Source organism: Stegodyphus dumicola, chromosome 5 (assembly GCF_044657685.1).
Source record: "Stegodyphus dumicola isolate Sdum_Otavi_A_Nest chromosome 5, ASM4465768v1".
Classification (NCBI taxonomy): domain Eukaryota; kingdom Metazoa; phylum Arthropoda; class Arachnida; order Araneae; family Eresidae; genus Stegodyphus; species Stegodyphus dumicola.
This window is the reverse complement of record NC_140772.1, coordinates 35,269,005-35,282,291: the sequence shown is the minus strand read 5'-3', so window position 1 is coordinate 35,282,291 and position 13,287 is coordinate 35,269,005. Positions and strand designations below refer to the sequence as shown.

The 13,287-nt window shown below is 31.0% G+C and overlaps 1 protein-coding gene across 6 annotated transcripts in view; it reads left to right on the top strand.

Moving 5' to 3' along the window:
* LOC118191421 (uncharacterized) overlaps positions 1-13,287 on the top strand; it is a 90,502-nt gene that overhangs the window by 15,381 nt on the left and 61,834 nt on the right. For 4 of the 6 annotated variants that reach the window (XM_035362220.2, XM_035362219.2, XM_035362218.2 and 1 more), the window contains exon 2: positions 2,222-2,464. The exons of 1 other annotated variant lie outside the window; for it this stretch is intronic. In XM_035362220.2, the coding sequence (XP_035218111.1) occupies positions 2,222-2,464 (243 nt within the window). Of the gene's footprint in view, positions 1-2,221; positions 2,465-13,287 lie in introns of those variants that run through there. One more of the 6 variants, XM_035362223.2, reaches the window with a different exon arrangement.

Below are 13,287 nucleotides of genomic sequence, written 5' to 3'. Positions count from 1 at the left end.
TACTTTTTCATTTGCCTTGTACACTTTTTTTGGATCACCCCTCGTTTAAATTATAATCCAGACATAGCTTGAATTTTCTTTTTTTAAATTTCCTAAAAGACTTTTCCCATTATTTAAAAAGTCATAAACCTTACAAAATCTTAAAAACAATAATTTCGATATATTATCTTAATATGATTTGAAACTGAACTTTAATTTTGACAAATTCTTTATTCTGGAAGTTTGAAAGTTATGGGGAAATTGTTATTTGGAGGGATGTTAAATTTTTGTTCAATAATTTTATATTTCCTATGGAATATATTATGATAGTGTTTTGCACGAAAGAAGTCCTCTACAATCCTTATTTCAATGCATTAAATGGTAAAAATATATGATATTTAAGGGTGCTGCTTTAAGGTTTCGAAGAATTGCATAAACTTGGAGTCCATGTACACATCAATCTATTTTCACTTAAAAAAATCAGGAGAATGATGATGTCATATAATGTTAGAACAAAGTTACTCATCACCAAAATTGAACAAAATTTGTAGCTTATCAAAGCTCAGTAAACTCCATTTTAAATCACATGATGAAATAAAATGAAACAGGAAATATACGCTATCGCGTATACACATTACAAAAAGGAAGTATCATCTTACCATATTTAAAAATTTCTGTGTCTTCAGTCTGTGGCACATAAAATTCCTTAACAGCATCTAAAAACTTTCTAAAATTATCTGAACTGGAATATGCATACTGCTGTCACCAAAAATAAGAGTAAAAAATATCCTCCGTAGTGCTGGACTGTTGGTGGCATTTCTTGCGACAAACCCATTCAAAGCCATCTGAATGATCTTTATGTTCAACCATACGCATTTCCTTCGTACGAACAGGACACTTATAATGACTACTACGTAAACCTTCATTTACACATCAGTCAATTAATTGTTCTAAATCGTAAAGGAACCTCACCATATATAACCATTTAGTGTGTACAGCACAAAATAAGCAATGTACTTCCAAACTGACAACCAATGCCTTACAAATATTTTCCCATCAATAAAATTCACTGCAGTCACTCAACCAATCATGTCATAATAGGGTTTCCATAACATTCAACTACTTGGGTTACTATAAATGAGACAACAGTTTGGCGATAAATGAAACAACTTGGTGATAATCCAAGGGGCACCCTAAATTATAGACTAACCCATTAAATTTATTAAATTCCTTTTCTTTGTTTTATATTTATTTCATTCCATATTATATTATTTTTAATATCAAAATTTCAAATTACTTTTCTTGCATTCTTGGTCCATCAGAAAATAAAACTGTGTGTGATTGTTGATGCTCGGCTTAGTTCCTAACAGCCAAAATGACTGACTGTCTGTAGTTTCTGTGGTGTTCCCAAACAAAGCCAGTTTTCAGAACTTCCATTTTGGCACATTTCACACATGTGCAGGCTTAGGCATAATTATCTAAATATTCAACCTTTGTTTTCTATTTTCAAATGCTGCATCTTAGACTTTTTCTTATGTTATTTTAGCTTTCTTTCTTTTTTTTTTTTTTTTTTTTTGTTTTAAGTGAATTTTGTCAGAGCTTTTTATTTTAGATTGAGGTCATGTTCTGAAAGGAATTTTTATTCTTTTTCATTTAAGTGCTGAGATATAAGCGATTGCTCTTTGTTATCCTGTTTGGTTAATAATTACAAACTGCTGTTATTCTCAAGTTAATTTATATCCATATCCCCTTTTTGATAGCATTAAATGTACATTTAAGAAACATATTTCATTTATCATATCAATATATATAAAATGAAAGTACACTTGTACCTTCTATTTAATATTATATTCTAAATCTAAACTTTTTCCCCCTTGTGCTTTAAATGTCAGATTCAGCAAGAATTTTAAGATTTGTTATGGTTTCATTTGTTCACAAATTGAATATTTGGTTTGAATTGTTGCTTTCTGAATTATTGGAATCTGATAAGTTAATGTGGTTTGATTGTATTGAGCTTATTAATCCTTAATTTAAAAATCCTTAATTTTCTTTTTTTAAAAAATTAAAGTATCTTAGTGTTTGAAACATCTCATACCTATGTGATTAAATTCTTTTATATTTTATAAAACATACTATTAAATTTAAAATTTATTACAAAAAGAAATTCACTATGCTCTTAATATTTGTAGGGACAAACAAAGATCCTTTCTCTAACCTATATTAAAGCATGCTTTCTCTTTAGATAACAGAACAGAACCCAATCTTGATGATCTGGGGTTAACATTTAAAGACTTTGGAATTCCTCTTCACCAGATTGAAGAATACATTAGCAATGTTGAAGCTGTGCCATTTCCTCATAAGGTTCCTTCATTTCCCATAAAACATCCTCCAAATTTGCAGCATCCAAAGCCAGAAAGTCGTGAGCTTCTGGTGAGGCCGGAGCATATTCCGGACTACTTACCCCTTATGCACCCAGATCTTGAAGGTATAAATTCATGTGAAGTTTATGCATACTTTTCATTCTTGTTTATTTAGAATTTGTACTGTCAAGTTTCATTGTGTTCATTCACCCATGCAAAATATCTTATTGCTTTTTAATTCTTTTAACTTATTTGGGGATCACCGAATCTTTCACCTGATAGTTAAGTGCTGTGTCTTGAAGTTATGTATATAATTTCTGTTTTTTTTTATCTATTTCTATTTATTTATATATAGTGGTCTGGGTGATTCTTGCACATTTAGCCTATGTGCCATGCTCTAAAAATAAACATGTCATTTTAATTATTAAGTTTTTTTTTTTTTTTTGATTGGATGTTGCTATCTTTCTCAATCAGGAATTGAACTTCGATTATTTTGTCCTCAGGTGAGTACTTTTATTTAATTTCTTCTTAATTTCTGTTCGTTCATCAGGGGCTTGAGGACATTTAATACCTTTAGTTGAGAGTAGGGCACATTTTGCCTTTATTCTGTACTGAAAGGCTTAATTAAATTTTCTGATTTTTTTTAAATTTATTTTTTATTTAGTAGATATTTTTTTCCTCATTTTCAAAATAGAAATAATCGAAGTCCTCTCATAATAACCTCTCAGTTCACAGGTGAGTATTTTATCAAATATAGCATAACACAAAATACCATTATTATCTTCAAGACCATCTACATAAATAATATTGCTGTAGTAAAAAACCATGTATGAATGATTTTAAATTAAGTTAGTTTTATTACTAACCTTGTGTCTCGGTTTCTCAGGAATACTGTCACACAGCAAAAGCTGTGTTGACAAACATAATTCATTCCTGAAGGCTTAGATCAGCGATTCTCAATCTTTTTTTGTTGTGGCACACTTTAAACGATTTCAAAATTGGGCAGCAAGAAAAAGATAAGTTTGTAGAGTTGCTTGCCTCCAACCTGCACGCAACCAAGAGGTGACTGTTGAAACTGGAAAATAGACAGTCTTGCTAAGGGTTTAAGTCCCTTTTTATTCAACTTAAGACATTACAATTGTGTGCTCTTGACGCTCACAAACTACGCTGACCCGGCGGTAAAATAAAAATAAGAACCTGAAAAGAAATAATAACAAGACTCTAACTACGAGGCTCTCTAAAAGTAACTAACCTCACCGCATTTTACAATACCGCTGCTAATTCAGCAAACTTTGAATATCACGTTGAACGATTAACCATTCTCCGAGGCAAGCACACAGACCGAAACGCGGGGTTCTTCAATTTCTGGATAACTACCTCCGCGCTCGTGAAGTAAGAACAGCACACCTCGAACTCGTTTCCTTTCTATTTAACTCACAATACTTCCGCTCATAATTTGAATCCTTGCGCGTTCTACTAAAATTTACATACTCTGGCATTGGCAGTTCCAGGGGAAAGTAAGGCTTGACAGGAAAGATAGTTTAAACTTAAAATAAATATTAGTTAAAATAAATATAAACCCTACAAGTTTTAAAGCTGTTTACTTATTTATAAATACACTGTGTAAAATAGTTATGATAATAATTTTGAATGCAAAATAAAATAATATGTTCTACAAAAACAGCAGTACGTTTACTAAGTGATTAATTACAAGTTAATAATAAGAATACTTTTAATGAGAAATTTGAGCTTGATGTCTTTGATAATTCATTTATATTTGATCGTAAAAATGGCAATGCTACTTTCATATCATCTTCTACATTTAACAGTCTCTAGTTTTTATGTTGGTTAATATTGAAAATCCAAATTCACACAAATAAGATGTAGAAAACAGTAATAATATTTTTAAAGCTTTTTTGGCCATCATGGGATAATTGCATCTAAAGTTAATCCAAAATGAATTAATTGAGTCTTCTGAATATTTTAAAATTAAATCTTGATTATTATAAAGCAAAATTAATTCTTCCACTTCTTCCAAAGTTAATTTGGACACCAAAATCAGCTTGGATACTATAATTGACGCACTTATTAATGTCTTAAAAACCAAATTTCGCCTATTCTCACATGTACCATATACTACGATTAAACCCATTATAAATTTTTACTATATACATTTCTAAAATTTGGCGGCACTCAGCACAGTGGTTGAGAATCACTGGCTTAGATGCATAAGTAAAAAATTATGAAGATTGTATTGTTCAGATGTAAAATTTCCTTCCATAAAAATATATGGTAACTCTTTTTAGGAGTCAGCAGCTTCTGACACTTTCTTGTCTATAACCACCACTTGACTGTGCTTAAGCTATAGTAAGCCTCTACTTCATTCAAAATTTCTACGATATAATTTGTTTTTGATCTGTGTGTACTTTAAATACATTGCTAAGGCACTGAGTAAGTAGTTTTTAGCAAAGTTATAAAGAATCAAAAGTTATAATAAATATAAATTCTTTATTTAAGAAGAAAGAAATATTACTCAATTTCAGCAGAACAAAATCATAAGTTGAAACCTTCACAAACATTTAAAATGAGTTAATAAGCTAAATAGTATTCAAAAGACACATAAAATTCAGTTCCTACATATTTGACATACATTTTAGGCTGTGTGCTTGCTACAGGAACATTTGCATAAAGAAACAGAATAATAGAATGGATCACAGTTAGTCCTGTTGCAAAATTGAACTGTTACTATAGGAATTGGTTTATCCATGATATCAGTAATCATTTGATCTGTTGAAAGAAGATATTTAGCTTATTAACTCATTTTAAATTAACATTTAAAGTGAGTTAATAAGCTAAATAGTATTCAAAAGACACATAAAATTCAGTTCCTACATATTTGACATACATTTTAGGCTGTGTGCTTGCTACAGGAACATTTGCATAAAGAAACAGAATAATAGAATGGATCACAGTTTGTCCTGTTGCAAAATTGAACTGTTACTATAGGAATTGGTTTATCCATGATATCAGTAATCATTTGATCTGTTGAAAGATAAGATATGTTTGTAATATTCTTATTTTGAAAATTCTGTATATAATGAAATTTGGTGTCAATGCATTTTGTACGTGAACTGTACTTTTTAGATTCAACAAGTTTCATTGTTGATTGATTATCTTCAAAAATTTTTATCAGTAGATTTTTAAGGTAGAATAAAATCTTCTGTTAGTTTTAGTAGCCACATTAACTTGCATAGGTTATGAATGTGCAACATATTTAGCTTGTGCTTAGGATAAAGAGACATTTGTTTGCTTTCTTGAAAACCATGAAATGCAGTTGCTGTTTTATAAGATTACACTTCGTGATGCGGATTTTCTGTTTTTAATACTACTTTGTTCCGAATCAGCATCTGAATACAGGGTTTTTAGAATCCTTAAAAGTACTTAAAAGTCCTAAGATTTTTTTAAAATGATTTTTGTTCTTTAAAAATTCTTAATTTTGGCCGGCATGTTCAAAAGACAGTTTTGCTCATCTGACATTTCTGTCTGTTTTTTACAACTGCTATTTTGAGTGTGAATTAAAATTTGGGAAAGATATTTTTTGCTTTTTTTTTTTTTCGTAAATGAAAAGTTCATAATTTATTATATCAAAAACAACTTTTCTCGTTTGGGGATATGACTTCCTTTAATTATGTGGTGCTAAAGTTGGTGACTTTTTAACATTTTGGCAATGTCAAAAATCAGTTTGAACACTAAATTTTTTATTTGATTTGCGAAGTTTTCCAGGATTTCTTTTACAAACATCATAACATTGATAACTATCATTAAAATAATGATAATACATTAAAATTATGTTTAAGAAATAACAATAAAATAATGCATTTTTATTTTACCCTTTGAATTTTAAACTGATGTTACTTTCCATTTTGGTGACTTAAAAAGATTTTGATTCTGAAAAATAAACAAGGTAATAAATGCTCGTGTATTATTAATCGAGTATTTCTGTGTGATTCCTAAATTTAGCTTCCGTGTCCCTCTGTGTAGATACTTATAATGTTCTATTATCAGTTTGGGAATATAGCTCAGGAAAATTTAGGCAGAATGACTTGATATTTTACATTCTGTGCTATTTGTTAGCATTTCTAAGTCTTCCTTACAATATGAGAATACCCTCATCATCTAAGAATGGGTATAAGATGCTGAGTTTACTGTGGGGACTTATTATTATTTTTTTTCTTTTTCAAATGATTGATTTCTTTACTAAATTCTTGCATTTGCACAGAGTTTATTATCTAAGAATGATCTACAACAAGCCTCTAATAGGGAGGAAACTTGATTTTATCCTTATCATTGATGACTGTTTAAGATTGGCAATAAATCTAAGATATCAAGTTGTAACTTGTAAAAGTTTTGTCCAAGAAGAATATTTATGAAGCACTTTGTCTATCACATAATTCTTAATCACAGCAGTATGCACCTTAGTTCCTTTTCACTCAGTTTCTGTTATTTCTTATGGTATATCCTTCACTAGATGCTTAGTAAAAAAACTATTAATTTCTTTTCAGTCAGTGTGGACCATACCACCAATGCTCATCTTCCAATAAATACTGAGCTGGCATATCTTTACTAATCAACGGGATTAGCCTTTCCACTACATTGATTCCAAGATCTGAGATCTGATTTTTCGTGCATTTCATCCACTCTGTTCCAATGGAAACAGTCTGTTACCATTGTTCCACAGAACCCTTTCTTCATTACAGAACAATTAAGGAATCTGTCCAATATATAGGTTTATCAATAAAATCCTTAAAAACCTCTCCCAGATACTTTCCTGTTCTAGCTTCTATAACCACTGTTTCCAATCCTGGCAACACCGATTTGTTCAACATGCTTGCTCTGCTTTTCAACATGACAGACAAACTGAAATGCCACCCTTATCAATTAAATCACAATAACATGTGACAGCACCATAAGCTAGAAGAGAAGCATTGTAAAATATGTGTATTTCCAATTTTCAATTTAAATTTGCTCAATATACAAATACATTTCTTGGAACAGAGATACCCTTCACCCATCTAACCTAAAAACACCATTTAGTTCACTTGATTTTAATGTCATTCAGCAATTTATTACCCTAACCACTGCCACTTTTTCCTATAGCAAACACTTAATCCTACCTACAAATAGAGCTACAGAACTGACCAGATCAAAAACTAGTGCTGCAATATGTAATACGTAGCATTTTGTGCTCTTCATATACTTTAAAATGTCCATTCATCCTGTTACATCTGAAGAAAATTTATTATCCACTGGATTCCACTTTAGTCCTAAGACTTTCAGCTAATTATAAAAAATATGAGTATCTTCGCTAATTCCTTTCTGCATTCACAATAACTTCATTTTCTCAGAATTAAATTTTAATTTCTGCAAAATTGTGCCTGCAGACTTTAAAATCAACTTAGCTTCAAAAGACAGCTTAAAAGCCTGCTCAGCACAATTTCGACCAAAATTTATGTCATCCACATATAGTGAAGGGTTCAGCATTTCAACAGATTCAAGTTAAATTTTCCTGTTCTGCTTTAAGTGACATTTTTATTGCTGCACTTAAATGGCAGCGACTTACAAAAAAATGACAAATGCATCTTGAACATATTTTGTAGTTTGATGTGCATTTTCTGATAAGACTTTAAAAATGTCCTATCCTCTTCAGAAAGAGCTCACCAGTGACCAAGTGGTAAAGTTACTGAAAACTGGTATTTCTGACTTGGGTTCAATTCCAGACAAATTGGCTAGTTGCATTGCCATTTTTGTGGTTTTCCCCATGTGTTATGTGTATACGAACCAGTCTCCCTTAGAAAGTTGTCCTTCTGCTCCTCTTCCCTTAATCAGATAGATCTAGTATGCTTTGCCATAATCCAATAAACCAAAACTGAAATCTCTTTAGAAATTCCAGTCATCAAAAATGCTTTCTCTATATCAGTGCAAAATGCAGTTTAGAATTTCCTGAAATATAAAATCATTCCATGACATTAGGATTTAAATTTAGACCAGTCTCTAACTAATCATTTAAAGAAAGATTTAGTTTTATTTTGAAATTATAGTCGAAAACCATGCGAACTTTAGTAGTAGCTTTATCAGTTTTCACAACTGCCCTGTGTGGCATGGAATATTCTTTTGCGTCCCCAGGAACGTAAAAACGTATTAGACATAAAACTTTCTTTTGATAGTACGATTAATTTTTAACATTTTTTTTTATAGTCTTATTTTTAATTTTCCATTTTGAGGGAATCTTGCCATAAACCCCTTACTGAAACTTTATTTGCATTAACAGAACCAGGTTTGTATACTTTTTTTCCACTTCATTTTTGAAAATAAATAGACCTCTTTTTTTTTTTTTTTTTTTAAAGTCATGTACGTAAACCCATGCTTCATTAAGGGTCACAATGTATTTCCATTTATATCCTGCTAAATAGCTTTCATTAAAGTTCTACAAATTGTTCTGCATTTGTCACATACTTTGGCAAAATTTGGTGGACATTAGCTTTTTTAGTTGTAAATCTTGATTTATTATTTTGCTATATATATACTTAAAGACTTTGCATTTGATTTCTGTGTCACCAGATTTTCTATTATTACCAGCTATTTAGAAATATTGATACTTTTCTGTTTCGCCGGCACAAATATCGCCATGCAGACTTTTTTGGTGACAACATACTGTGTACACATAAAAAATGTTAACAAATGTTAGTTCTAAGAATTTTTATTTTGAAGGCATCAACATTTTCATATCGTTTAAAATTTTGTAAAAAGACATTGATTTAAGAATTTACTAATTCAGTAATTATCTACATTAATTTCAAGTTAAATCATAATTTGGAATACAAGTTTAAATGCAAGAATTATTTCAATTCGTACGAATAGCTTGCTCAGAAATTATGTAAAACTGCAACGCTTTACTTCGCTAGTGCATTCTCATTAGAATTGATGAATTTAACCCTTGACTTTGCCTTTTTCATATTTTCGTCTTCAGGTGAGCGTAGTGATTGCATCCTAATTGATTTAATTACCTCGAATGGCCTTGACATAAAATTGAACTATCTGGTAAAAATTCTAGGTAATTGTATTGAAAGAAACAATCAATGTGATAAAAAATGGCTGCGATTTGTTTTGAAAATGAGGCGTAAAAGGTTAGCAGTGAGGATGTTCCATTTGGCATCGGTTTTACCATTATTGGCGACTTTATCGCCTGCACCGGCAAAATGGAAAAGTATCGAAATGTTAAAAACGGTATTTACCTTTTTTGAGTATTTATCTGGAGTCTTCTTTGCATATAGAAATAATGATTGATGCTTTTTTCATTTATGATTATTAATGTTGTTTATTTTGCAATTCAAAATTTTTATCCCAAGCATTTTGCAATGTTTTTGAATTATCGAAAAGGAATATTTCTTTTCAGAAAGTGCAAAACATATTCTTCTATCCATGGCTTGTTTGTGTGTGACATTTTGAAAGAAGGATAAATTGAAAAGTTGCACACAGTATTTCTCATTTCAAATAATAAACTGTTGCCAAAAGTCTTTTTTCAAAACATTTTTTTTTTTTAAAATTCTTTGTGAAAATCATTCTAAAAATGTGTAATTATTCTCTGTATCTCTTGTTTTTGATCAGATCTGGAAGCTAAATGTTCACATTTCAGTACAACGCCCTCTGTAATGAAAGATCTTGTTTCAATCCCGAATGGCTCTAAACTTCTAATTTGAGTATCTGCTTTATTAAACAACTTTCTCAATCCATTTAAATCCTTTATTTTTTTAACAACAGGAATTTTAAGTAACTCATTCAGATGGGCTTGTATAAAAGTATTCTTGTTCCCAAATCTACTTTTTATTGTATCCAAAGCAGTGTTGTAATGTTGTTCTGTTAACACAAAACTTGTACAGTTAGATGCTCTACTTCTTAAATATGACCTGAAATTAGATGCTTCACCTCTTAAATATGACTTGAAATAGTTAAATATATCTATTTTTATAGGATTACTGTTATTATGAATAGCACTTTCAAACTGATTGTAATATTCTAGCCAAAGCACAGGATTGCCATAATATTTATTTATTATTAATTTAGGAAAGTTTAACTCTTTTGAGTTCTCTAAAGATTTGATTCTCTGTATAACTTGAGCAGTTGTTGGAAAAGAAAAAGATATTTTAATAGTTTTGATTTCATTTTTCAATAATCTATCAATTATATATTTTCTGTTGGCAGGGGATAATTTTTTTCTGAGTATTCCTCTGACACAGTTAATATGTCTTCTATAGTGTCAACTTCGCAAGGACTTGACTTCATCATTTAAGCATTTTAAATTAGTTTCTTTATCTGTTATTTTTGCTCAAAACTTCTTTCAGGTATCTACTTGTTGCATCTATTTCTCTCAAATCTTCAATAATAAAGGCTTCAACTTGATTAATTAACTTAGTTAAAGTACACCTAACTGCACTATGTTACTTTCTCAATTTAGATACTCTTAACATCTTACAAATAATTCAAATATCAAACAAAGCATCAAAGCAAATTCTACCTTTGCTTTCCACAAAATCCAACAAATCATCAAGCAAAGCTTGCAATTAAACCATTAGAATTCTTCCCAGTGCCTTTTCTGGTGGCTGTAAAAAATATGAAGTATGCTTAAGACACAATAACATGCCGAATAAATACTAATTCAGAAGTCAAACAACAAAAATCAGCGTAATATTTTCAAAATTTTTACAGGACTAGTTTCGATGGTTTTACTGAACCACCATCCTCAGCTGCAAAACTGGGGGGGGGGAATCCCCGGTTTTGCAGCTGAGGATGGTGGTTTGCGAAACAGTCCTGTAAAAATTTTGAAAATATAATGCTGATTTTTGTTGTTTGACTTCTGAATTAGTATGAAGTATGCTGTTTGAAATAACTCCACATTTTGAAACTATAATGTTTTAATTCACTGTATGTATTTTAATACATTGTACTATTGTTACATATACCTTCTTTTATTACTTTTTAACTGATGCCAGTGCTTCCTCAACTAAAACTTTTACTTACTTAGGTTATAAGATATTTCTCCCACCTTCTTAGCATGTCTTTGTGGTCAGCACACTCGGTGCATATTCAAGAGGTCCGAGGTTCAAGTCCCGGCGTGGGCACTGCACATTTTTCGCATCTCCTGCTTCAAAATAATCTAATGTCTCCACAGTGGTGCCCAAACTAAAAAAGGTGGTGGATGATGATTCTCCACCACCAGGATTTTGCAATTGGGTCCCCTAATCCTCAGTCGCCCTTTAGAAGGGGGAAAATAGAAGATATTTCTCCTGCCTTCTTAGCATATCATTGTGAGGTAATGGTCAGCACACTCATATTAGTTTCATTGGATATATGACAGGTTGCACCATCTTGCTGGAACCAACACTAATGTTCATTAACTTCAAGGTGTACAGTAAACTGTGTAACAAAATCTTGTGTATTTAGTACTTTTCACTATAGTCTGACACTGTTCAACAATGAACATTTGTTACTTTTAGGAAAATGGTATATTTGATTAGTGCACAAACAGAGCTCTAATACATACAAGAGGTTCCATGTGATACATGTTTGTATTCCTTCAGATTCATCTAGAAACAGATGATAAAATTATCACAACTGAAGTTCAATATATGATAAGATGTTTTGTTGATGTACGTGACTTTTCGGTCTTTGTGTGTATTACTCTCAAAATATGTCTGTATTTTTTAAATGGGGGGGGAGATATTAAAATTCCTACAGTATGTTTAACTGCTAGATGTAAATCTCTTATATATTGCAATATTTGAAAGAACTGGGTGAGTTACAAGTTCATTCCATTTTCAATTTAAAGGCCAAAATGTAATATACAGGTATGTACCAAATTCTGTTGTTTTTTATTGACCTGATATTGAATCAAAAATCTGAATCAGGTCCATTAATTTTTGTAATTAAGAGAGAAAGGATAATGGTATGCCCTGCACTTTAAATGGGACACTAGGAATTTGCCCAGCTCAGTCTCAGTTTTGATAAATCCATGGTTCTCCTACTCGTTTTCCCTCTACCACTTATTATTTTAGAGATAAGTGGCAGGAAAAAGAGAAACTCAATGACACCGTAAGTATCTGCAAGTTACAAAGAATGCTATACATTTATGAACTTCTGTGCCCTCTCCAGAATTTGAACTTTGACTCAACAATATGGGATCTTGCAATGCTGATCGTTAAACTGATCGGGAAAGCACATCTTACTCTGCAAAGTAAAGATCTTTTCTCTTTTCATTTCTTTCAAAGTACTCCACTAGAAGCATGACCTTGTATCTAATTCATAAATTTAAATAATAAAAACTCTCTAATGTTATTTTCTATATCCTTCACAGAAGTGAGTCATAAGAACTGATTCTCTGATAATATAAAATGTGGACTGTGCAGAGCAAGTGTAGCATTTCAGCTTTTTAAAATGCCTGTAATTAATTATATAGGATCATTCTTGCAAAATGTTGTGGTACATATAGATCTCCCTGTGACAAAAAATAATTTCCTATCTATTGACCCTGGATGAGTTGGAAGACCTGTTACAAGTTATATCAAGAGATTTCTGTTCATATAATAATGTAGCTGTTTTGTATGACACCATATTTATTTCTGAAAGCTTCATGACAGATGATGGGGCTATTGCATTTCGGGCAACTGGTAGTTTGTTTGAATGTACAGCTGCAATGTTAAATGCAGACTTATTTGCTATAAATCTGTTTGCATGTATAACTGCAACATTGAACTCAAACTTATGTATTATAAATCTCAGATGGCTTAATATCATGCCATCAAAATAACGCTACTAACAGTATCAACAATAAAATAATAATCAATATTTTAAAAGCAAAGCAATTCTATTTTTTTTTTTTTTCCCTGAAGTCTGT